This window comes from Panulirus ornatus, chromosome 71 (genome assembly GCF_036320965.1).
Source record: "Panulirus ornatus isolate Po-2019 chromosome 71, ASM3632096v1, whole genome shotgun sequence".
Taxonomy (NCBI): domain Eukaryota; kingdom Metazoa; phylum Arthropoda; class Malacostraca; order Decapoda; family Palinuridae; genus Panulirus; species Panulirus ornatus.
Genome location: NC_092294.1, coordinates 15,075,049 through 15,102,939, shown reverse-complemented (window position 1 = coordinate 15,102,939; position 27,891 = coordinate 15,075,049). Strand labels below are relative to the sequence as shown.

Genomic DNA, 27,891 nt, shown 5'->3' with positions numbered 1-27,891 from the left:
ATGAGGTTAGGGATTTGTATGGTAAAGAGGAGGATTGGATGAGGTTAGGGATTTGTATGGTAAAGAGGAATGAGGAGGATTGGATGAGGTTAGGGATTTGTATGGTCAAGAGGGGCGTGGGGTGCCTTGTTGTAAAGTGAGACGAGGAAACACAATTGACAAGGAGGGTACAACTTGGTGGGGTTTCTGGTCGCCAGTGATGTCTTGCGAACTATCGAAAAAGACGAATGGCGCGCCTTACGGGTATTGTGTATCAGACACCCCCTTCACTCATGTCAAAAAAGAAGAAAAGAGAATGTTTAAGTTCGAGACGAAAATGTACATTATTTGTCCCCCTTGTTGACGAAAAGAGGAAGCACAATCCTCATGGAATATACAAACACGATCCTCATGGAATACAGTAACATATTAGGGGAAAAAAAACACTTTCCATGTCACCTCTGGAAGGCCATGTACACATTCCAGGTTCCAGTAGTGTCACCTCTGGAAGGCCATGTACACATTCCAGGTTCCAGTAAATTCTCTCTGGAAGGCAGTTTCCAATAGTCTCTCTCTGGAAGGCCGTGACACATTCCAGGTTCCAGAAGTCTCTCTTCTGGAAGGCCGTGTATACATTCCAGGTTCCAGCAATGTCACCTCTGGAAGGCCATGTACACATTCCAGGTTCCAGCAGTGTCATCTCTGGAAGGCCGTGTACACATCCCAGATTCCAGCGTCGTCTCTCTGGAAGGCCGTGTACACATTCCAGATTCCAGCGTCGTCTCTCTGGAAGGCCGTGTACACATTCCAGGTTCCAGTAGCGTCTCTCTCTGACTAGCGGCCAAGGTAATGGGATCAACACTCCCGTCCGTCGGATTCTTCAGGCAGTTCCTCTTCCTCCGGCTTGCAGCCCACGATGGCGACGGGGATCTCGCCGCCCAAGCCCCTCCGGTCTTCGTCAGGAGCGGACGATTCCAGGGAGGCGAGAGGCGCGGACGACGACGACGCCGCCCCTGACGCTGACGCGTCCTCGTGGGTCTCCATCGAACTCAGGTGACCCAAGGGCCCGAGGGAGGGCAGCAGAGCGCCGTTTCCTCCTGCTCTTGAGGACGCCTCGCGAGAGAGGTGAGCCGACGCGACGGGGTCGGACGAGATGTATGGAGGGAAGGGGACGTCCGACAGCCCCGGCAGGTCGCACTCCGACGCCTTCTGGATCTCGTATTTGGTCGTCTGGAAGTGCAGCGCGTCCGCCGTGTCCTGGGGCGTGGGAGGAGGCGTGGGGGCTCCTCTCAGCAGGGTTCCCGGCGAAGGAGGACCTCGATCCTCCGGTCGCGACGGGGCGAGAATACTCTCGATGGAGAAGGTCGGCCTCTTCACCGTCGTCTCGCGAGGCTGAGTTCGATGCTCGTGTCCAGGTTCCCCAACGACGTCGATCTCCGGCTCGGGTTTGTGTTGGTTCTCGTACTCCCGTCGCAGCTGCTCGAGGGTGACGTGGACGCCCTTGAGGGCCAGCTTGCGCTGCTGCCGCTCCAGCTGTTTGAGCAGCTTCTTCTCCCGCCGGAGTCGCTCCCGGCGCTCCAGCTCTTCGGGAGGTATGGGCTCGCCCGAGCAAGTCTGAGGGTGGGCGTTGTGGGCGGGGCGCCCTGGGCCTTTTCTAGTGTGTTCTTTCTTCCGCCACTTCGCTCGCCGGTTCTGGAACCACACCTGTCGGACGACAGGCCAAATGAAAAGTCTGTCAGAGTCTATTTGACGTGATATTCATTACTGCTGTTATAACGCTAACCAAATTATCACAAAGATAACCACAGAATGACCACAATTATAACATTGACCACAGCGATAAACTTTTAAGATGACCACAATGATAACATCCACCGCATGACCACAATGATAAAACTTTTAACATGGCTATTATCATAACATTAACTGCATAATCACAGTGATAACTTTAATATAACCATAATTATAACATTAACTACATATAACGACAATGAAAACTTTAACAGTACCACAGTTATAACATTAATGAAGTAACCACAACGAGAGCAGTTAACATTACCACAATTACAACATTAACAACACAACCCCACAATGCTAAAACTATCCCCTAATCTTAATAAACCAGACTCTTAAACCTCCGGAAGTAGACGGTATATGAATAGGATTTCGTAGAGAAGGAAACAAGAAATTCTGTTTTGACATCAACAGCCAGAGGACATAGCATGGAATTAAGCAACTGAGACTTGTACAGTAAAATATGATGAAGTATTCTATCTATAGTCAATGAGTGGGGCATGAATATAGTGCATGGGGAAATGATAAATGGACAGTACACAGAAATCTAAATAGCATGATAGCAGGGTCTCAAGATATGGGGGTCCCACGAGTGTAAAACTCGCATCACTCCAGTATGATAACACATACACACATGTACATGTTGTCATACTGCGTTCATGTGGTGATCGAGCGAGTGAGGTCACCTTCGGCTAGGCAATAACATTGTTAAGAGGACGAAAAGGAGTTCCAACTCGTCTGGGAGCCTCATTCTCGAAAACAGGAGTAAGAGAACAGATAAAGAGTGACATTAAGGAGAGCGGATAGGCGTGTGGTTAGAGGCAGAGAAGAGTTAAAGAGATGGACTAATTATCTTAAAGAACTGTGGAACGTGGTAGATGATGGCTTGGCAGAAGTAGGTTGGTTGGTACATGGAGGTAAGTGAAGCAAGAGTCCTGGCAAATGGTTTGGTGAAAAGAGAAGAGGCAATGAAAGCCTTGCGGAAGGTAAAGTGCGGCAGAGCACCAGGAATGGATAGGACTGCAATTAAGTTTTTCAAGTATGGGGATGTTGTTAATTAGTTAATCAGGCTCTTCGACTTTTGTGTGGCTCAAGGTGAGGTGCCTGAGGATTGGCGGAAGGCCTATATAGTGCTACTGTGTAAAGTCAAGAGGAAACAAAAGTAAACGTTCGAATTATAAAGGAATAACTCTGTTGAGTGGACATGGTAGGTTGTACGGGAGAGTGGAGATTGAGAGGGTGGTGGCATGCACGGAGAATCAGACTTGGGGGAGGAACTATGTGGTTTCGTGAGTGGCAGAGGATGGGTGGATGAGGTTTTGGCTTTGAGAAAGCGTATGAAGTGGCTAAGAATATATGTGGGTTAATGGAAAATTTCGAAATGCATTGAAGAGTTTTTTTTAAGAGGAGAGGAAGGCAGGGTAAGTGGTCTATGGTGAAGGTGGGTCTCCATCAAGGATGTGTGATGTCACAATGGCAGTTTAATCGGTTATAGGACTGGGAAAGAAGACGGGCCAAATGTGAGGAATTTGGAACGAAGGATGGGGTCTTCAGTACGTTGGACGTGAGGGAGCGTCGGGGCGTGCGAGGCGAACCAGTTGCTGTCTGAAGATGACACGGGCCTAGTGGCAGACTCGAGATGTCAGGATTTGGGAAAGTGTGAGAAAGGGGAAAACTGAGAGAGAATATGAGAACATAATATGAGAGGGGCAGCAGGATGGTTGGAGTTGAAATGCGAAAGACTTGGAGACAGTGGAGGAGGACTTCAAGTAACTACTTCTGGATGCGAAAGCGTCTGGGGGAACCACACGGGCTGAAGTGAGTAGGAGGGGTGTCTTGTATGCATCAGTGTGTGGAGGGGAAGTTCTGTGTCTGTACAGCATACCAGAGGGCATGTCTGATGGCACAGTAGGCCCGATTGTGCTAGAGGGGGAGTTCTGAGTCCGCTTGGGCAAAGCAGGGCATGTATGATGGTACAGTAGTCCTGCTAGTGTTACATGGATGCGAGAATTTGGTTTGGATTGCTAAAAAAAATAGTGGGTGAGTATGTTTGGAAATGAAAAGCCAAAAGACAAATCATTTGAGAGGCGAATTGATCATGCAAGAAATGGCAGCGTGAGGAAAAGATGTGCCAGAGAGTACAATCTGACTGAGAAAACTGGTCAGGGTGAGCTGAAACTGTATGGGCAGATGGAAAAGATGAGTGATGAGAGTCTGGCTAGGAGGTGTGTGTGTGTGTGTCTGTGTGTGTCTGTGTGTGTCAGAAGTGAAGGAAGTCTTGAGTAAGGAGAGAGCAAGGAGAGGATGGAGGGTAGGAATGAGAAAGGCTTTGGGTTAGTAGGGTCTGAACACGCAGGAGAGCAAGGTGTGTGTGTGTATTGCACAGAATGAGTTGGATCGATATGATATACTGGGGGCGACGTGCTGCCGATGGGCTGAACCAGGGTATATGGAATGGTCAAGGTATATCATGAAGATAGTCTGCGGAGTCTGTTTGTGGATTATAGACTAGTTTTTGGGTATTTGATACATGACAGCTAGAGACTAGGTGAGTGTAAATGAGGCCATAGTTCATTTGTTCCTGGCGTTACCTCGCTAAGACGAGGAAGATGAATAACCAAAGACCTGTCCAAAGTAAGACTCATCACAGATGGGTAATACTCAGGGTGAATAACGAAGATCTGCCCTGAGTAAGACTCATCAGAGATAGAGTATTACTCAAGACTCCTAGACTCATCAAAACCAAAACCTCACACCCCCTTTCCCCTCTCCTCCCACAACCCAACCCATGAGTACGACACTCATGAGTAAGATACTCACGGCGACTCTACTCTCGGTGAGTCCCAGCCTCATGGCCAGGGCTTCCCTCATGAACACGTCCGGGTAATGAGAGGCCTCAAAGGCTCTTTCCATCTCTTCCAGCTGCCACGAGTTGAAGTTGGTCCTAGAACGCCTTCGTTTGGCTGCCGTGTCTCCGTCGACGCTCCCATCCTCGCCTTCTGTGGGAGGTAGACGGGCGTATGACACAATGAGGTCCCTTCCCTCGGGTCCCTCCTACTGTTGGATTGGACGAAGGGGGAGAAGAAAAAAAGAGGGTCCAGAGACGCCAAAAAAAGCATCCCATGAAGCGATGTATAAGGTAGGAGGTCATAGGAGTGTTTATCTGTCTCTATAGATAGATACGCGCGAGGATTGGAAAAAAAAAAAAAAAAAGGTGGTGGTGGTGCCACATTTCTAACAAAGGATATGCTGGTGTAGCATCTATCACCACTGCTGTGTTCGAGATCTGAGAGAAAGCGGGGGGGCCACTACTCTAACAAAGGACACACCGGCACACAGTACCACGCCACGGACGAGCCTGGCGAGATGGTCGTGCCTGATGTTTAAGAGAGGAGGTGTTGGTATAACACACAAGAGAACTACACCACATTTCAGCCGAGGACATCACTCCAACGCAGCACCGCACCACCGCAAGTCTCTCCCACACCAATATACCATCAAAAGACTGTCCATATATATATATATATATATATATATATATATATATATATATATATATATATATATATATATATATATATATATATATATATTAGAAAGGAATACAGTTTTGGGCGTGATCAAGATATTCCTGAGTCCACGGGGAAAATGAAACACGATAAGTTCCCTAGTGCACTTTCGTGTCATAATCACATCATCAGGGTAGACACAAAAGAGAAATATAACAGTCAGTTGATATGCATCGAAGAGACGAAGCTAGGACGCCATTTGGTAAACATGTTAACCAAATGGCGTCCTAGCTTCGTCTTTTCGATGTATATCAACTGACTGTTATATTTCTCTCTTGTGTCTCCCATGATGATGTGATTATGACACGAAAGTGCACTAGGGAACTTATCGTGTTTCATTTTCCTTGTGGACTCAGGAATATCTTGATCACGCCCAAAACTGTATTCCTTTCCAATATATATATATATATATATATATATATATATATATATATATATATATATATATATATATATATATATATATATAAAACAATAGGTGTAAAGAACTGCACCATTCATCATTTATATAATAAAGTCTCGGATGTTTCTATTGTCACAACATAAGCAACAGAATCACATATACACAAATGGCGTGACTTCAAAATACAATATCACTTCTGTATACATTTATTTCCTTACTGTTATATCTCGCGTGTAGAAGAAACCTTCCAGAACATGGCATTTCGGTCTAGGATTCGAAGCAGCTTCACTCACTCAAACACACACAGATATACAACAACATTCATAGATGCCGAAAACATCCTCTTCTGATATATTCATAGCACGGAAGTGATGTGTCTTAATCCTCTTAGTGTCGCATAGTGGAATTAAGTAACCCTGAAATACTACTGTCTCAGGACGGAAATAAAGATAAATACAGAGGCTTCACAATCTCAGGTTCACTCATTTCCGAAGCTTCAAACTTACTTTCTCTCTCTCTCTCTCTCTCTCTCTCTCTCTCTCTCTCTCTCTCTCTCTCTCTCTCTCTCTCTCCGAATCACCTTCGGCGCGCATTTGAAGCAAACATATTTTGATGACTCTGATTCTAGTGTTTTGTTGACATATATATACAATAATATCTATATGTGTATCCACCTCACGGATTATTGACCTTTGACCCAACTCTTACGGGGTCAAATCAAAGACTAGGTCGTACAAAGGGGGTGTACACTGTGATGTTCAAGGGGCGTGCACCGTCGTGTTCAAGGATCGTGTACCGTCGTGCTCAAGGATCGTGCACCGTCGTGTTCAAGGATCGTGTACCGTCTTGCTCAAGGACCGTACCGTCGTGCTCAAGGATCGCGTACCGTCGTGCTCAAGGATCGTGTACCGTCGTGCTCAAGGATCGTGTACCGTCGTGCTCAAGGATCGCGTACCGTCGTGCTCAAGGATCGTGTACCGTCGTGCTCAAGGATCGTGTACCGTCGTGCTCAAGGATCGTGTACCGTCGTGCTCAAGGATCGTGTACCGTCGCACTCAAGGACCGTACCGTCGCGCTCGAGGACCGTACCGTCTAAGACGCAAACAAAACTAAGAAATCATAAGCCATTCGCAAAGGTACCTAACCCGCCAACAGACCAATAAATAATGACCCTTACGGCGCGGGTTTTTACGGGCGATTCCAACCCATTTACAGGCCCATTATCCGTTCCCCATCTTTCCTATGTATCACTGACCAGACCTCTCTATGTAACACATATTAGAGAGCTCTTTATCGCAAACAACAGAGCTCTCTATGTCTTGCAAACAGAGCTGTTCTGTATCACATAATGTCGTCCTGTATGTATCACCTAGCGCGCTATTCTATATGTATCACATACATACCAGTCCTCTATATGTATCACACACATACCAGTCCTCTATATGTATCACACACATACCAGCCCTCTATATGTCACATGTACACACATACCAGCCCTCTATATGTATCACACACATACCAGCCCTCTATATGTCACATGTAGGGCTGCTCTCTCTATATGTATCACACACATACCAGCCCTCTATATGTCACATGTAGGGCTGCTCTCTCTATATACTATATAGCTACACTCTGTATACATCTTGATGGCTTCTATATCTTTGTTTTCGTAATATCGAAGGGGTGGGGGTGTCTGACCATTTTGCTATCATGTCTGTTTCCTCACTTACACCTCTAAGCTTTGGTACTCTTTACCCTTTTCATGTCCTTCTGAACACCTAAAACCTGACTTTATCTTATGGGGCAGACTTCTCCAAATCCTACAAAACCTTTGGATTAATTCCTCCAACTTCTATCCGTGCCTTTCTACCACTCTCTTCGACATTTTGTATGTCTAACCTAAGGCCTGGCCTTGCCTCCATTTCTATCCGTGCCTTTCTACCACCCTCTCTACGTCCTTTTCCATGTCTAACCTAAGGCCTGTCCTTGCCTCCATTTCTATCCGTGCCTTTCTACCACTCTCTCTACGCCCTTTTCCATGTCTAAGGCATGGACTTGCCTCCATTTCTATCCGTGCCTTTCTACCACTCTCTCTACGCCCTTTTCCATGTCTAACCTAAGGCCTGGACCTTGATGAGGAGGCCATCCGTCAGTGGATGAAGCCTTTACGACACACTGAATAATAAAAGGAAAATCAAGGTCCAAATTAAGATCTACATCTGGTGGCCTTGGAGGGCACTATAAGCCCTTAATACCCTTAGCACTCATCTTGATACACCTACGTACCTGTCTACGCAGCCTTGGTACCCGTCTGGATGTCTTTGAGTGCCGTCTAAACACCTTAAAACCCGTCTAAATATCATCGACGCCCTCTGGAACTCCCTTCGCCTTCGTCTAAATCCGTACAAAACCACTTATGTACCCGTCCAAATAACTTCAAAGACCGTCTTAATACCTTGGCGCCCGTCAAATTACCCTTCCTACCCGTCCAAATGCCTTCTAACCCGTCTAATTGCCTTGGCACCCGTCAAAATAACCATCCTACCCGTCCAAATGCCTTCCAACCCGTCTAAACAACTTGGCACCCATCTTAAACACATTTCCCACCTTTATAATTACCTTCGGCGTCCTGTCCAATTACCTTTGTCGTCCTGTCCAATTACCTTTGGCGTCCTGTCCAATTACCTTTGTCGTCCTGTCCAATTACCTTTGTCGTCCTGTCCAATTACCTTTGGCGTCCTGTCCAATTACCTTTGGTACCCTGTCTAATTACCTTTGGCGTCCTGTCCAATTACCTTTGGTGCCCTGTCTAATTACCTTTGGCGCCCTGTCCAGTTCCCTTTGGTGCCTGGTAGTGGCACAGTCAACGGGGCACCCTCCCTGCTATAGCACATAGACACGGCAAAAGTTCTATATCTAAACCTGTCTAGATTTAGCCTATGTAACTGACATCAATATTCTTTTAAAAACCATTATATAGACAGAGGAACTTCCCATAGAAGGTGAAGATCATAGCATTTTTTCTTCAGTAGAGTGAGGGAATATCTTTTCCTCACTCCAGGTACCGAATACACATTTGCAGTAGATAGAATGACATGCATTTAAACTGATAGATAATGAAGGATAGATTGATGGATGAGATAGAGTGATATGTAGATAAAGTGATAGGCAATAGAGGATAGATTGATACAGGAGATAGACTAATATTGACGCATAAACACAGATCTACAAATCTATATATATATATATATATATATATATATATATATATATATATATATATATATATATATATGCTCGCCTTTTCCCGCCTTATCGAGGTAACATCAGAAAAAAAAAAAAATGCTGAATTATCAAGCCTTTTTGGCTGACTCCTTTCAGAAAGTGATAATACAGGAGGAGGAGAGAGGCCTCCCAGTCCCCTCTGACCACTTCTTAGTCGCATCCTACGACACGCGGGAGATACGTCGGTCGTATTCCTTCTATCGCCTATCCCCGAGCCATTGCACCCGCGTCGTACCGTCGTGCTCAAGGGTCGTACCGTCGTGCTCAAGGGTCGTAGCGTCGTGCTCAAGGGTGTCGTACCGTCGTGCTCAAGGGTGTCGTACCGTCGTGCTCAAGGGTGTCGTAACGTCGTGCTCAAGGGTCGTACCGTCGTGCTCAAGGGTGTCGTACCGTCGTGCTCAAGGGTGTCGTACCGTCGTGCTCAAGGGTCGTACCGTCGTGCACAAGGGTCGTACCGTCGTGCTCAAGGGTGTCGTACCGTCGTGCTCAAGGGTGTCGTACCGTCGTGCTCAAGGGTGTCGTAACGTCGTGCTCAAGGGTCGTACCGTCGTGCTCAAGGGTGTCGTACCGTCGTGCTCAAGGGTCGTACCGTCGTGCTCAAGGGTGTCGTACCGTCGTGCACAAGGGTCGTACCGTCGTGCTTAGGGCGTTAGGCGACGAAAACGACTTCAAATCTAGTCGTCTGCCAATGCAAAAAATCTATCCATGAAAAACCTCGGAAGACAATATACAATACTGTATTTCCTACAACCTCGGAAGACAATATACAATACTGTATTTCCTACAACCTCGGAAGACAATATACAATACTGTATTTCCTACAACCTCGGAAGACAATATACAATACTGTATTTCCTACAACCTCGGAAGACAATATACAATACTGTATTTCCTACAACCTCGGAAGACAATATACAATACTGTATTTCCTACAACCTCGGAAGACAATATACAATACTGTATTTCCTACAACCTCGGAAGACAATATACAATACTGTATTTCCTACAACCTCGGAAGACAATATACAATACTGTATTTCCTACAACCTCGGTAGACAATATACAATACTGTATTTCCTACAATCTCGGTAGACAATATACAATACTGTATTTCCTACAACCTCGGAAGACAATATACAATACTGTATTTCCTACAACAACAGATGATACCCTCAAAATAAATCCTACAGAAGGCCATCACAAAACTTCAAATAATAAATCTAAATACAGGATTTATTCTTTAGTGTATTTCTTAATTTCAAAATTTCGACCAAGGTTTACATTACAACACTCAGTGTCACCCCTAAACGATTTCACCATCACGCCTGGCCCGGGAATCGAACCCGGACGAGCAGGAAGAGCAAAGAGACGGTGTACCACTGCCCCACCGATGGTCCGGTGGGGCGCTACCCCGCCTCTTGCTCTCGGTAACCTGGGTTCGACTCTCGGGCACGCAATATATATATATATATATATATATATATATATATATATATATATATATATATATATATATATATATATATCGCATAATACCCTGCAACAGCCGGGATTCGAACCCAGGACCTTTTGCGTGGTATTTGGGAACGCTAACTGAACTCTAACACTGATCAAAAAACATTAATCCACGATGAAAACTACGAAATGTATATACACAAACGCAACACTTGTCGCTTAAATCCTTTAAGTGCAAGTCATACACACTTTATAAGCCCTCGACGCGGCCGCTCCTCACTTACAAAATAAGTGTTATTCACCCAGTTACTTAAAGGAATCGAATGGGAGAATTTGATCTCCGCGAATATAATTTACAGGATTGAAGAGCTTCCTATATCCGCTTAGAAGCGTTCTAAGCTTATAAGACAATCTAAATACTCTAAAAAAGTTAAGCTTTCGATTAATCACACTCTTCTACAAGCCTTAACAACCGGGTCGACGTAGTTAATGGCGGTTCAAGCGAGGATTCATTACGAGGTCTTGATATCTCCCACAACCACACTAGCAACCTCGTTACGACCCCGATGATCCATTGCAGTTCGATTGCCTGTTCTATATCCATACTTTGAAACAGCCCAGGAGGAGGGATCTGGTAGAACAGCCCAGGAGATAGATAGATCGGGTAGAAGAGCCCAGGAGATAGATAGATCGGGTAGAAGAGCCCAGGAGATAGATAGATCGAGTAGAAGAGCCCAGGAGATAGATAAATCTGGTAGAACAGCCCAGGAGATAGATTGGTCTGGTAGAAGAGCCCCCAGGAGATAGAACTGGTAGAAGAGCCCAGGAGATAGACTGATCTGGTAGAACAGCCCAGGAGATAGATTGATCTGGTAGAACAGTCCAAGAGATAGATTGATCTGGTAGAACAGCTCAGGAGATAGATTGATCTGGTAGAACAGCCCCCAGGAGATAGATAGATCTGGTAGAGTTTGGATCCCTGCAAGGGATCTTTGGGGCTAGAAGAAGGCACCAAAGACAGATGTCTTCAAAAAGTAGAAACGGTAGATAAATCACACGAGATATAACAAAAGAAAAAAAAAAATCACCTTTAACCTTCTCTTCTCTTCAATTACTGAGACCCAAATAGCCATATCGTAGACTTGAGGCGAATACAGAATCGTCCGTCGCCAATTCTACACTTATGAGAGTCTTCGTCCTTCGTCCGTCGCCAATTCTACACTTATGAGAGTCTTCGTCCTTCGTCCGACGCCAATTCTACACTTATGAGAGTCTTCGTCCATCGTCCGTCGCCAATTCTACACTTACGAGAGTCTTTGTCCTTCGTCCGTCGCCAATTCTACACTTATGAGAGTCTTCGTCCTTCGTCCGTCGCCAATTCTACACTTATGAGAGTCTTCGTCCTTCGTCCGACGCCAATTCTACACTTATGAGAGTGTGTCCTTCGTCCGACGCCAATTCTACACTTATGAGCGTCTTCGTCCTTCGTCAATTCTACACTTACGAGCGTCTTCGTCCTGGAATTCTCAATGCTGGGTTACCAACACGACGTCGAATCACCAGCTCAAACCTACCTCCCGAATTCCTTATCCTCATCTCTCAGCCAATGAGTTCGCAGCAGCGGGACTAATGATCCTGATGATGGCTGGCGAGGCAAAGTGATTCATCATAACTACACACACACACACACACACACACACACACACACACACTTGTGTGGGCCTCGTTCGCCCAGGTGCCTACCCTTCCCTTCCCTTCATCAGCAGATGTAGTGGTAGTGATGATAATGCTTTGTAGACACACACACACACACACACACAGGCGTAGTGATGATATTTTGATGGCGTAGTGATGATGATGCTTCGTCAAAACATACACACACACACACACACACACACATACACACACAGGCGTAGTGATGATATTTTGATGGCGTAGTGATGATGATGCTTCGTCAAAACATACACACACACACCACACACACACACACACACACACACACACAGGCGTAGTGATGATATTTTGATGGCGTAGTGATGATGATGCTTCGTCAAAACATACACACACACACCACACACACACACACACACACACACAGGCGTAGTGATGATATTTTGATGGCGTAGTGATCTGAACTCAAAGATCAATAAGTGGAGCCACTGAACTCAAAGATCAATAAGTGGAGCCACTGAACTCAAAGATCAATAAGTGGAGCCACTGAACTCAAAGATCAATAAGTGGAGCCACTGAACTCACTTAAAGATCAATAAGTGGAGCCACTGAACTCAAAGATCAATAAGTGGAGCCACTGAACTCACTTAAAGATCAATAAGTGGAGCCACTGAACTCACTTAAAGATCAATAAGTGGAGCCACTGAACTCACTTAAAGATCAATAAGTGGAGCCACTGAACTCACTTAAAGATCAATAAGTGGAGCCACTGAACTCAAAGATCAATAAGTGGAGCCACTGAACTCACTTAAAGATCAATAAGTGGAGCCACTGAACTCAAAGATCAATAAGTGGAGCCACTGAACTCAAAGATCAATAAGTGGAGCCACTGAACTCAAAGATCAATAAGTGGAGCCACTGAACTCACTTAAAGATCAATAAGTGGAGCCACTGAACTCACTTAAAGATCAATAAGTGGAGCCACTGAACTCACTTAAAGATCAATAAGTGGAGCCACTGAACTCACTTAAAGATCAATAAGTGGAGCCACTGAACTCAAAGATCAATAAGTGGAGCCACTGAACTCACTTAAAGATCAATAAGTGGAGCCACTGAACTCACTTAAAGATCAATAAGTGGAGCCACTGAACTCACTTAAAGATCAATAAGTGGAGCCACTGAACTCAAAGATCAATAAGTGGAGCCACTGAACTCAAAGATCAATAAGTGGAGCCACTGAACTCACTTAAAGATCAATAAGTGGAGCCACTGAACTCACTTAAAGATCAATAAGTGGAGCCACTGAACTCAAAGATCAATAAGTGGAGCCACTGAACTCAAAGATCAATAAGTGGAGCCACTGAACTCAAAGATCAATAAGTGGAGCCACTGAACTCAAAGATCAATAAGTGGAGCCACTGAACTCAAAGATCAATAAGTGGAGCCACTGAACTCAAAGATCAATAAGTGGAGCCACTGAACTCAAAGATCAATAAGTGGAGCCACTGAACTCAAAGATCAATAAGTGGAGCCACTGAACTCACTTAAAGATCAATAAGTGGAGCCACTGAACTCAAAGATCAATAAGTGGAGCCACTGAACTCAAAGATCAATAAGTGGAGCCACTGAACTCAAAGATCAATAAGTGGAGCCACTGAACTCAAAGATCAATAAGTGGAGCCACTGAACTCAAAGATCAATAAGTGGAGCCACTGAACTCAAAGATCAATAAGTGGAGCCACTGAACTCAAAGATCAATAAGTGGAGCCACTGAACTCACTTAAAGATCAATAAGTGGAGCCACTGAACTCACTTAAAGATCAATAAGTGGAGCCACTGAACTCAAAGATCAATAAGTGGAGCCACTGAACTCAAAGATCAATAAGTGGAGCCACTGAACTCACTTAAAGATCAATAAGTGGAGCCACTGAACTCACTTAAAGATCAATAAGTGGAGCCACTGAACTCACTTAAAGATCAATAAGTGGAGCCACTGAACTCACTTAAAGATCAATAAGTGGAGCCACTGAACTCACTTAAAGATCAATAAGTGGAGCCACTGAACTCACTTAAAGATCAATAAGTGGAGCCACTGAACTCACTTAAAGATCAATAAGTGGAGCCACTGAACTCACTTAAAGATCAATAAGTGGAGCCACTGAACTCACTTAAAGATCAATAAGTGGAGCCACTGAACTCACTTAAAGATCAATAAGTGGAGCCACTGAACTCACTTAAAGATCAATAAGTGGAGCCACTGAACTCACTTAAAGATCAATAAGTGGAGCCACTGAACTCAAAGATCAATAAGTGGAGCCACTGAACTCAAAGATCAATAAGTGGAGCCACTGAACTCAAAGATCAATAAGTGGAGCCACTGAACTCAAAGATCAATAAGTGGAGCCACTGAACTCAAAGATCAATAAGTGGAGCCACTGAACTCAAAGATCAATAAGTGGAGCCACTGAACTCAAAGATCAATAAGTGGAGCCACTGAACTCACTTAAAGATCAATAAGTGGAGCCACTGAACTCAAAGATCAATAAGTGGAGCCACTGAACTCACTTAAAGATCAATAAGTGGAGCCACTGAACTCACTTAAAGATCAATAAGTGGAGCCACTGAACTCAAAGATCAATAAGTGGAGCCACTGAACTCACTTAAAGATCAATAAGTGGAGCCACTGAACTCAAAGATCAATAAGTGGAGCCACTGAACTCAAAGATCAATAAGTGGAGCCACTGAACTCAAAGATCAATAAGTGGAGCCACTGAACTCAAAGATCAATAAGTGGAGCCACTGAACTCAAAGATCAATAAGTGGAGCCACTGAACTCACTTAAAGATCAATAAGTGGAGCCACTGAACTCACTTAAAGATCAATAAGTGGAGCCACTGAACTCACTTAAAGATCAATAAGTGGAGCCACTGAACTCAAAGATCAATAAGTGGAGCCACTGAACTCAAAGATCAATAAGTGGAGCCACTGAACTCAAAGATCAATAAGTGGAGCCACTGAACTCAAAGATCAATAAGTGGAGCCACTGAACTCACTTAAAGATCAATAAGTGGAGCCACTGAACTCAAAGATCAATAAGTGGAGCCACTGAACTCACTTAAAGATCAATAAGTGGAGCCACTGAACTCAAAGATCAATAAGTGGAGCCACTGAACTCACTTAAAGATCAATAAGTGGAGCCACTGAACTCACTTAAAGATCAATAAGTGGAGCCACTGAACTCAAAGATCAATAAGTGGAGCCACTGAACTCAAAGATCAATAAGTGGAGCCACTGAACTCAAAGATCAATAAGTGGAGCCACTGAACTCAAAGATCAATAAGTGGAGCCACTGAACTCACTTAAAGATCAATAAGTGGAGCCACTGAACTCACTTAAAGATCAATAAGTGGAGCCACTGAACTCAAAGATCAATAAGTGGAGCCACTGAACTCAAAGATCAATAAGTGGAGCCACTGAACTCAAAGATCAATAAGTGGAGCCACTGAACTCACTTAAAGATCAATAAGTGGAGCCACTGAACTCAAAGATCAATAAGTGGAGCCACTGAACTCACTTAAAGATCAATAAGTGGAGCCACTGAACTCACTTAAAGATCAATAAGTGGAGCCACTGAACTCACTTAAAGATCAATAAGTGGAGCCACTGAACTCAAAGATCAATAAGTGGAGCCACTGAACTCACTTAAAGATCAATAAGTGGAGCCACTGAACTCACTTAAAGATCAATAAGTGGAGCCACTGAACTCACTTAAAGATCAATAAGTGGAGCCACTGAACTCAAAGATCAATAAGTGGAGCCACTGAACTCAAAGATCAATAAGTGGAGCCACTGAACTCACTTAAAGATCAATAAGTGGAGCCACTGAACTCACTTAAAGATCAATAAGTGGAGCCACTGAACTCACTTAAAGATCAATAAGTGGAGCCACTGAACTCACTTAAAGATCAATAAGTGGAGCCACTGAACTCAAAGATCAATAAGTGGAGCCACTGAACTCAAAGATCAATAAGTGGAGCCACTGAACTCACTTAAAGATCAATAAGTGGAGCCACTGAACTCAAAGATCAATAAGTGGAGCCACTGAACTCACTTAAAGATCAATAAGTGGAGCCACTGAACTCACTTAAAGATCAATAAGTGGAGCCACTGAACTCAAAGATCAATAAGTGGAGCCACTGAACTCACTTAAAGATCAATAAGTGGAGCCACTGAACTCAAAGATCAATAAGTGGAGCCACTGAACTCACTTAAAGATCAATAAGTGGAGCCACTGAACTCAAAGATCAATAAGTGGAGCCACTGAACTCAAAGATCAATAAGTGGAGCCACTGAACTCACTTAAAGATCAATATGTACAGACACTGAACTCACTTAAAGATCAATATGTACAGACACTGAACTCACTTAAAGATCAATAAGTGGAGCCACTGAACTCACTTAAAGATCAATAAGTGGAGCCACTGAACTCAAAGATCAATAAGTATAGCCACTGAACTCAAAGATCAATAAGTGGAGCCACTAAACTCAAAGATCAATAAGTGGAGCCACTGAACTCAAAACCCATAAAAACCTTCAACTGCTTGTTAGTAACGCTGACCCCGAACACGATTGGCTAGTCCAGAATGTGTTATCAATCCATCCTCGAGACCAGGGACGGGAGAGCGACTCCTCAACCCCCTCACCGCTCAGATAAGGCTTATCTCCCGCCACATCTCATCATCGGGGGCATCGTCCAGGTGGTGGCGAACGAACGCCCTTCCTTCGCAGCGATCGGGAAACACACACACACAGCGTCGGAGGCTGCGAGCGCCCCCACATGTGACGCTCATGTACACGCCGCCGCTGCTGTGTGACGACAGATGGATGTTAGCTGGGTAGGGAATTCGTCTACGAGGGCATGATAGAGACAAGCCACAAGAGCCCCCCCCTGCGCCCCCCTCTCCCCAAATGTCCTCCTCAACCAAAGTTGCGAACAGAGACTTAAAGGAAGGCACAGACCTACGAATAAGGACACAGATCTGCATGTAAAAGTATGACATAGACCTACATATACAAGACATAGATCTATATTTGCAAGACATAGATCTATATATACAAGACATATCTATATATACAAGACATAGATCTATATATACAAGACATAGATCTATATATACAAGACATATCTATATATACAAGACATAGATCTATATATACAAGACATAGATCTATATATACAAGACATATCTATATATACAAGACATAGATCTATATATACAAGACATAGATCTATATATACAAGACATAGATCTACATACACAAGTAAGACATAAATCTACATATAAAAGTCCGACATAGATCTACACATACAAGCAATACACAGACCTCCACATACAAGTAAGACATAGATGTACACATACAAGCAATACACAGACCTCCACATACAAGTCAGACATACATTTACATATACAAGCAATACAGAGACCTCCACATACAAGTCAGACATAGATCTACACATACAAGCAATACACAGACCTCCATATACAAGTCAGGCACAGATCTACATATACAAGCAATACACAGACCTCCACATACAAGTCAGACATAGATCTACATATACAAGCAATACACAGACCTCCACATACAAGTAAGACATAGATCTACATATAATCCAAGCTTATATACAACACTTACAGTTGTAAAAAAATGAAAGCCATTTATTAACCGTAACATCCGGCAGGTCTCTCTCCACGCCAAACACAACTCACACCAAATCAAGACCGGATCCTGTAAACACACTCTGCTAACACGAAATTCAAATCAGATATTGAAACGTCTGTTTAGAGGTGATTATAATCACCTGTAATTAACCACCATCTCTTCTCCGCTCCCGCGCACGCACGGGGTCCTAACCACGACACACGAGCCTAACAACTAATTTACAGCAGTCCAATTAAGGGTCGTTTACATTACAAACTATGGTAGCGGCTCGTGGCGCTGTCGCAACACCTCCCCTTCCACAATTCAGTACAATCTCCCTAATTAAACATATATACATATATATATATATATATATATATATATATATATATATATATATATATATATATATATATATATATATATATATATATATATATACACCGAGGGTCGTGTAAACTAATTAACATACAGGGTAAACTCCAGGTTTATCAGCTATTTACGTCCTGACATGAAATCCCTGGGGATAGGGGAGAAAGAATACTTCCACGTATTCCCTGCGTGTCGTAGAAGGCGACTAAAAGGGGGAGGGAGCTGAGGAGAAGCTGGAAATCCTCCCCTCTAATTCATACTTTTCCAAAAGAAGGAACAGAGAAGGGGGCCAAGTGAGGATATATTCCCTCTAAGGCCCAGTCCTCTGTTATTCTTCTCAACGCGACACCGCTAACGCGGGAAATGGCCAATATGTATGAAAAAAAGAAGATAGATAGATAGATAGATATATTCTAGTGATATAGAAATTTGGTATAGCATTTATGGATGTTCTTTCCCTCCCGTCCCTGCATCATACGAACGGAAAAGACCAAGTACTTATGCTAGCAAGACTGCCGTAATTTGCATATGGTCGAAAGGAGAAAAAAAAGAATATATATATATATATATATATATATATATATATATATATATATATATATATATATATATATATAAACACACACACATATATATATATATATATATATATATATATATATATATATATATATATATGAAGACATTGGCGATGGTCTCCCTCGATCTAAAAGCCTTGTGGATGATATAAGTTTGACCTGTGAACTCGAGGGTACAAGTGTACCTCCTTTCTCTCTCTGACCATCCACAAACAACAACAGAGTAGCCAATTCGAGTGACAACATTTCTGGAGGTTCATTTTTTTTCTTTCTATTTTTTTCTTTTTTTTTTTTTTTTTGGCCTTAGAGGAAAATACCTATTAATGTCTGCTCATACGAAGGCACGCATCTCCGCTCAGCACCACGGGACGAAAACACAATACACTTTGCCTTCAAGTATTCTTCTTTAACCTTAAGGTATTCCTTTGTTAACCTTAAGGTAATCCTTTGTTAACCTTAAGGTAATCCTTTGTTAACCTTAAGGTAATCCTTTAACCTTAAGGTAATCCTTTGTTAACCTTAAAGTAATCCTTTGTTAACCTTAAGGTAATCCTTTGTTAACCTTAAAGTAATCCTTTGTTAACCTTAAGGTAATCCTTTGTTAACCTTAAGGTATTCCTTTGTTAACCTTAAAGTATTCCTTTGTTAACCTTAAGGTAATCCTTTGTTAACCTTAAGGTAATCCTCTGCTAACCTTATGGTAATCCTTGGTTACCCTTGAGGTAATCCTCCGTCCAGGCCGTCCTTGCAGTAACGAATTACCGGACAGAGAAATCAGTGTCGGTTTATGCAAATGCATTGGGCTTGGAGTCTTACACCCCCCCCCCCCTTACAAGTAACCTATTCACTGATCAAACCTTTAGTGTGTATATTGCCACAGAGAGAGAGAGAGAGAGAGAGAGAGAGAGAGAGAGAGAGAGAGAGAGAGAGAGAGAGAGAGAGAGAGAGAGAGATCTTTCACCTCGAAACCTAGGACACGATGCCAGAAAGATATCTCTAAACTCCGAAGCTGTAACAGCCCCTTCCCATCCCCTTCCCATCCCCATCCCTTCCCCATCCCTTCCCCATCCCATCCCCTTCCCATCCCCTTCCCATCCTCTTCCCATCCCCTTCCCATCCCCTTCCCATCCCTTTCCCATCACCATCCCATCCCCATCCCATTCTTCCCCAAAGAAAAAGAAAAAGGCAAAAACGATAAACTCATCAACTCGAAGATCCTACCTTTCCCTCTACGACTAGTACTACTACTACTACTACTACTAGACCTAACCATCCAAAATGAACCACCCTTGAACTGGACAACAAGACCTTCCAACTACCACAGCGACCAATGATCAAGGAGGAATGATAAACCACCCATTTAAAAGCCTTCCGTACGAAAATGTCGGATACAGAGAGGCAACACAGTCAAAGACGTCCCCTCCCTTTTTTCTTTTTCACACAGGGCTCTTACGGGGTTCCAAGGCTGCGCCCCGCACAGCAGCAGGGTCAAGCTGGCCTCCCTTTAGAGCCAGATGTGTGACAGGGGGATGAGATAACAGGAGATAAGGCATGGCTAAGCCTTCGAAGATAAGAAAATGATTCCACACGAAGATTCTGGTCTGGAAGCGAGGTATCAAAACAAGATCTCTTTTATCAAATGATATCGTATCTTTATATCAATTTTCTACTTCTCTAATGTCTAACTTATTCAAAATAATCTTTAAACATAGTATAATAGCCTTGTTTTAGTGGTAAATGATATATATATATATATATATATATATATATATATATATATATATATATATATATATATATATATATATGGGGTGGCGACGGGAATGAATAAAGGCAACAAGTATGAATTATGCACATGTGTATATATGTATATGTCTGTGTATGTATATATATATGTATACGTTGGAATGTATAGGTATGTATATGTGCGTGTGTGGGCGTTTATGTATATACATGCGCTACCTCGCTAACGCGGGAGACAGCGACAAAGTATAATGAAAAAAAAAATATATATATATATTGGAGGTGAGATAGACATATATTAGAGATATTTTTGAGAGAAAATATATATATTCATATAGTGGACTTCATATATTGAATCGAGATTAATAGATATATCCAATTACCTCAAAATAGATCAGATATATATTTCTTGAAGCATACATCCATCTCCCTTGGACAGTCTAACCGTCTAACTATCCATTGTCTATCTATCTATCCATCCAATCTATCTATTGCCTTATCTACGCTGAGCAACAGAAGACTAACCCCTATTCTAACCAGGGGCAAAAAGAGGTCACCTATCAAACGAAGAGTTAACCACCTCCCTCCCTAACTCCCCGTTGATCTCAAATCACCAATCGCTCGTTTGTCTTACAAACAGAAGAGAATTGACCAATTCGGTACCAAAACACACACACACACACACACACAGTGGAGACTAGATTTGAAGGGTTTTTTACCCGAGAATTACGAAGATCACCAAAATGGACCATTGGGTAAAGGACGAATTGAGGGAAGTAGACGAATTATAGACACTCAGAAAAATAGACTAATAGATAATAATAGACATCTAGAAAAAAATAGCTGGTGATTAGGACGAGCGGTGTAACGAGACCAATAGACATTTAACACACTCGCAGATATTCAACAGCGCCAGATCGGGTTAAATTATAGACCTAATTATTATCTATGTATACGTATAGAAATGATGTTAATGTAGGCCTAAGGTCATTAGCTACAATGCTATACCAGGCTACGGGAGTAGTTAGGCAATAGTTTTAATTGCTCGTTAGGGGGGCGAATTTTTGGTTTTAATTGCTCGTTAGGGGGCGAATTTTTGGTTTTAATTGCTCGTTAAGGGGGCGAATTTTTGGTTTTAATTGCTCGTTTGGGGGGCGAATTTTTTATTTTAATTGCTCGTTAGGGGGGGCGAATTTTTGGTTTTAATTGCTCGTTAGGGGGCGAAATTTTGGTTTTAATTGCTCGTTAGGGGGGCGAATTTTTGGTTTTAATTGCTCGTTAAGGTGCGAATTTTTGGTTTTAATTGCTCGTTAGGGGGCGAACTTTTGATTTTAATTGCTCGTTAAGGGGCGAAATTTTGGTTTTAATTGCTCGTTAGGGGGGCGAATTTTTGGTTTAAAAAGGAAAGGGAGGTAAGGGGAAACATTAAGCTATCATACAGGAGGAGAGGAAGGCTGTGTTTGATGGGTAAGTGGGCTAGAAAGTGCTATATGCGAGCGAGGATATAGATGGAAATAGATTTGCAGGCGATAGACAGGTAGACAGATGGTTGGCGTGACTAACGGATGGTGTTAAAAAGATGGTGACGATAAGGAGTTAAGACAGATGGTGACGAAGAGGAGTTAAGACAGATGGTGACGAAGAAGAGTTAAGACAGATGGTGACGAGGAGGAGTTAAGACAGATGGTGACGAGGAAGGGTTTACAAAACAGATGGCGTTAAACGGTTTCTTAAAGAAACGGAAATAGATCAACAGAAAGCACGATAGACAACAGACAGATGGCTCAATGATAGTATGGCTTCCGTATGTCCTACCATGCCAGATGGTTTAGGACACCATTAGTCTTATATCCTGTCCCTAACAGATGGTGGGAGGCAGATGGTAATCGACCATCAGAGACAGATGGTGCATAGGGGTCAAAGACAGCTGGCCATATAGGGCCATGGGTGATTAGAAATGGGGCACAGCTGGTGATACACAGAGATGCAGATGGTTACATAGACGAGTGGAAAGATGGTGACACAGATGGTACACAGTACAGCTGGCGACAGAGGAACAAAGCCAGCTTTTATAGCTCTGTATACCCCCAATTCTCTCTGCCTACAGAGACTAAATTAATACACACTATGGTCCAATTTTCGCCCTTAACAACAGATTTGGTAGATGTAGACACTTTGACGGTAGATGCTGGGGTAGATGTAACTACTGGGGGGATGAATGTAGATAGTGGCGTAGTAGATGTAGATAGTAGAGTAGCACATAGAGATAACAAGGTAGTAGATATAGATACTGTGTGGTAGATATAGATACAAGGGAGGTAGATAGAGATACTGGGGTCGTAGACACGAGAACGACAGACGTAGATACATGAGACGTAGATGAGATGATGGCACAGTAGATAAAGATACTTCGGGAGGTAGATATGAAAGCAGCAGTAGATACAGATACTTCGGGTGGTAGATATAGATACTATGACAACAGATATAGCTAAAGGGAGTTCGAACCCCACTGTGGGAAGAGATGGGGTGGGGAGAGGGGAGGTGAGGAGGGAGGGGGAGCAGGTGTTAACATGGTTACAGGACGAATTAACATGTTAAAAGTCATATAAGTAACAAAGAGGAGGAGTTCCTAAACATTTTACTAAAGTAAGATGTCAATTTAACACTTTGATTATTATCATAATTATCATTATTAATATAATCACTTCTACTACATTTATCAACATTTTCAATATCATTAATAGTATTATTATCATTATTTTATTATTATTATTATTATCAAAATAATCACTTCAACGGCAATTATTATTATCATTATTAATATAATTTTTATTACTATTATTATAATTATTATTATTATTATTATTATTATTACTAACGAGTAATCTATCATAATTACTAAATCATTTATCATTATTATTATCACTTAACTTTATTCGCACTTTACATACAGTAATCGAATGTCTATATCTCCGTATGCGGGCGCGCTCGCGCGTGCGTTACCGGACTCTGCCCGCCAGTGACAGACACCGAGAGCGAGAGCAAAGGCGAGACGCCAGCGACGCCCGAGGACGGGAAAGAGTACAGGGCCGTCGAGGACATTCCACCCACAGCCAGGGAGTCCACCTTACCCTGCTCCCCGCGCTGAGCGCAACCTCAAACCTACATAACAAACTAATATATATATATATATATATATATATATATATATATATATATATATATGAAAACACAAGCGTTTATATACCTCTCAATCAAAGGTGATAAATGTATATGAAACAGACACAGAGTCACGTGTGTGTATATATATATATATATAAATGGCTACAACATCGGTTTATATGGACGTAATTCATATGTGCACATGAGATCACACGAGGTGCACATATTTCATGTACACATGGTAGAAGAAATATTCACACACAAGATATATATATATATATATATATATATATATATATATATATATATATATATATATATATATACATATATAAGTAACACGTATACACGAACACCACACACACGCGCGTGCCCTCAGCAACCACCACACTCGTTCATGCGATACCACTTACGAACCACACGCGCGTGCACCCAACACCACACGCGCGGGCAATCAACACCACACGCGCGTGCACTCGCCACCGCACGCGCGTGCACTCAACACCATAAACTCACGCACCTAACACCCCCCATGTATTTCTATGCACTCTATCAACACGCACTCCAACACTACACACACACACACACGCGTGCGAGCTCACACCACACGCGCGTGCTCACAGCCACACGCGCGTGCAGCACTAACCTTTACCGTCATCGACACGATGTTCCAGTTGCCGCTCGGGGGACTGCAGACCCCGGCCCATGCCATGGGCCCCTGGGCGCATAGACCCCAGCATGTGGTTCTGGAGGCTGAGACTCCACGGGTACATCCCCCCCATCCCCCCACCCATCATCTTGAGGGCGTGGGGCATGGGGGGCGTGAGGGTAAACGGGGGCACGCCCATGGGTAAGGGCACGGGGCGAGCCAGCTGCGACAGGACGTGGACCGGGTGCAGGTAACCCAGCCCTGGGAGATGAACCTCGGCTCCTCTTATGCCTCTTGGCTCCCCCATGGCACACGAGAGTCTTAGGGCGTCTCACGCCCACAGTCCAAAGCCCACAGTCCACGCCCACAGCCCCACAGTCCACGTCCAAGGGAGCGCAGGGAAGGGGAGGAACACAAAACACACACACAGCTTTCTGGTCCCCGTCCGTCTCAGGGAGGTGGAGGAGCGACGACACACACACACACACACACCTCTCTTTCGGGCCCCCGACTTCGTGGAGAAAGGGGACGTACGACTTCGACGGGGGTTCGATGGTCCTCAACGGGTTGGGGGGGTCTCTCTTGCCGCTCTCGTGGGCCAGAGGCCCACCACGTCCGACTTCGACGCGGGTTCGATGGTCCTCAACGGGTTGGGGGGGTCTCTCTTGCCGCTCTCGTGGGCCAGAGGCCCACCACGTCCGACTTCGACGCGGGTTCGATGGTCTTCAACGTAGGGGTGGTCTCTCTTGCCGCTCTCGTGGGCCAGAGGCCCACCACGTCCAGCTTCGACGCGAGTTCGATGGTCCTCAACGAAGGGGAGGGGGGTCTCTTTTGCCGCTCTCCTGGGCCAGAGGCCTTTGGGGAGGTTCCTTCACGCCACGCCAGGGAAGTGGCCGAGGGCGGGGGGGAGGGGGGGACCCCCGCACACACCACGCCCACCTCCCCTCCACGCGGCGCGGTTGAGAACTCTCAACGCCACGGAGGGCACGCGAACGCAAACACGCACACAAGAGAGAGATAGAGAGAGATCGCGCCCGTCAAAGGGAGGGGGGTGGGAGAGGGCCTACTTTCGTCTTCACGTGTCACGTCACTTTCAAAACTCGCCAACACTTATCCAAGTACCTTGTCAAGTATAAGTAGGGTCTAGTCCAGGTAGTGTGAGTGGGGGACCAGGCCTCTTCTTCTCTCTATCCCAGCGAGGAAAACGCGCGGAGGGGGCGTCCCGTCTCTTTGCGACACAGGGTGTCCTTCCTTCGAAGTCGTCCTTCCTTCGAAGTCGTCCTTCCTTCGTAGCGACGTGGATCCTGAGCGGCCTGGTCAGATGATGGTGATGGGGGCGCGAGGGAAGGCGTGGCAGAGCCCGTCCGGAGACACGCGATGCCCCTGGACGAGTCCAGTCCGTCCAGCGACGACGTCCAGCTGTTCTTGTCCTCGTGTTCTCCTCCAGCCAGTGATGTAGAACCTCTGGTGTGGGTCGCCCGCGAAAGGTGGTGGAGAGAGAGGTAGAGGTGTCTCTTTTCCTCTCTCTCTCTCTCTCTCCCCCTCTATCTCTCTCTCTCTCTCTCCCTCCCTCTCTCTCTCTCCCTCCCTCTCTCTCTCTCTCTCTCGGTGTGGCACCAGCACGCTCCAGCAGGTGTGGATACCGTCAGAGATCATGTGAGAATGAAATATAACAAGAATCACCCATGGTTCTTGTGGAAGGGGGAGAGAGGGAGGAGGAAGGGGGAGAGAGGGGAGGAAGGGGGAGGGGTCATCACACACACACACACACACACACACACACAGTGTCTGGCCCATCCCCCCACCTGGTCCCTTCTCCCCTCGCCCCTCCAAGAGAGAGAGAAGGGGCTTGATCCCGCCTACTTCCCGCGGGGGTGGGCCAATGGCCGCCCGCCCTCCCCGACCCACCGACCAATCACGCCCGAGGGGACGGACCTAATCGATTCACCCCCCCCCCCCCTCCACCAAACCCCACCTCCTCCAATACCACCGACACCCTCCCACACCCTCCATTCCCCTCCTCCTCCTCCTCTCCCCTATCGGTAACCCTCCCCTCCCCTGCTCTCCTCCCCTCCCCTCCCCTCCCCTCCCCACTTCTATCATGGTGAGAACAAGTTACACATGATTGGGAAATGGTTAACACCTTTACGCTCGGCAATCCTTATAAAATCCAACGCTGAATCGGCCCTATTTACAATCCCTTCCGTTCCGCCATTCAGTCGCAATTAAGACGCAAAACAGGACGCAGTTGTGCGTCCTGTTTACACAGTGTGTGTGTGTGTGTGTGTGTGTGTGTGTGTGTGTGTGTGTGTGTGTGTGTGTGTGTGTGTGGGGTAGGGTGGGTGGGAGAAGAGGGAGGGAGGGGTGGGTGGATGGATGTGTGTGTGTGCGTGTGTGTGTGTGTGTGTGTGTGCCTAACACCACTGCGATTGAGAGGTGGAGGAAAAAAAATAAGAGAGAGAGAGAGAGAGAGAGAGAGAGAGAGAGAGAGAGAGAGAGAGAGAGAGAGAGAGAGAGACTGGAACACAGACTAAGAATTGACGGGGCGGCCCGGCCCCCCCTTTCTCACCCCCCCCCCCAAACTCACACCATTGGTCGCAGTGGGAAGGACCGGAGTTGGGTGTTGAAATTGGTTATGCATGTATTATCCCGCCATTAGCCGCGCAGATAGGCCAGGCGAGGGAAGGGGAGAGTGGGGAGGCGCGTGGGGAGGAGGGGGGAGGAAGGGCAGGAGGCGTGGGGAGGTGTGTGTGTGTGTGTGTGTGTGAGGTTAGGGGGGCAGAAGTGGGGAACCAATAGTGGGAGAGGGGAAGGGATGGATGGTGGAGCATGTCCACTGGAGGAGTGGGGAGTTAGGCCAGGGGAGGGAGGAATGGGGGTAACAGGCCTGGGGAGAAAGGAGTGGGGAGCCAAGCAAGAGAAGGAGTGGGGAGTCAGGCCAGGGGAGAGATAACAAGGGAGCCAGGCCTAGGAAAGGAGGAGTGGGGAGCTAAACCAGGGGAGGGAGAGGTGGGGAGAAGTGGGGAGCTTACTGGAGGACAGTACATAGGAGGGACAGATAACACAAGACCTGATGGTCTATGACCAGGTTATCTGCTGGAGGACAGTACATGGCAAGGACAGATAACACAAGACCTGATGGTCTATGACCAGGTTATCTGCTGGTGGACAGTACATGAGAGGGACAGATAACACAAGACCTGATGGTCTATGACCAGGTTATCTGCTGGTGGACAGTACATGGGAAGGACAGATAACACAAGACCTGATGGTCTATGACCAGGTTATCTGCTGGTGGACAGTACATGGGAAGGACAGATAACACAAGACCTGATGGTCTATGACCAGGTTATCTGCTGGAGGACAGTACATGGGAAGGACAGATAACACAAGACCTGATGGTCTATGACCAGGTTATCTGCTGGAGGACAGTACATGGGAAGGACAGATAACACAAGACCTGATGGTCTATGACCAGGTTATCTACTGGAGGACAGTACATGGGAAGGACAGATAACACAAGACCTGACA

The 27,891-nt window shown here is 44.9% G+C and overlaps 1 protein-coding gene across 3 annotated transcripts; it reads right to left on the bottom strand.

Moving 5' to 3' along the window:
* LOC139748003 (uncharacterized) lies at nt 1-26,093 on the bottom strand. Of its 3 annotated transcripts, none has more exons than XM_071660548.1 (3): nt 24,358-26,093; nt 4,594-4,772; nt 1-1,683 (listed from the first exon to the last, which is right to left on the bottom strand). In XM_071660548.1, exons 1-3 carry the CDS (start codon nt 24,665-24,667, stop codon nt 835-837), a joined length of 1,338 nt encoding a protein of 445 aa, XP_071516649.1. In that variant the 5' UTR covers nt 24,668-26,093; the 3' UTR covers nt 1-834. The 3 variants fall into 3 exon arrangements, with proteins under 3 accessions (XP_071516649.1, XP_071516651.1, XP_071516650.1); XM_071660550.1 differs by having other exon boundaries at nt 1-1,671; XM_071660549.1 differs by having other exon boundaries at nt 24,364-26,092.
* Nucleotides 26,094-27,891: the final 1,798 nt, after the last annotated feature.

Excerpts from the sequence above, each read along its gene's own strand:
- LOC139748003 (XM_071660548.1), bottom strand. The coding sequence starts at position 24,667 with ATGGGGGAGCCAAGAGGCATAAGAGGAGCCGAGGTTCATCTCCCAGGG. Across the intron at positions 4,773-24,357 it reads TCGTGTCGATGACGGTAAAG|AAGGCGAGGATGGGAGCGTC; the intron begins GTTAGTGCTGCA and ends TACCTCCCACAG. Across the intron at positions 1,684-4,593 it reads TCACCGAGAGTAGAGTCGCC|GTGTGGTTCCAGAACCGGCG; the intron begins GTGAGTATCTTA and ends GTCGTCCGACAG.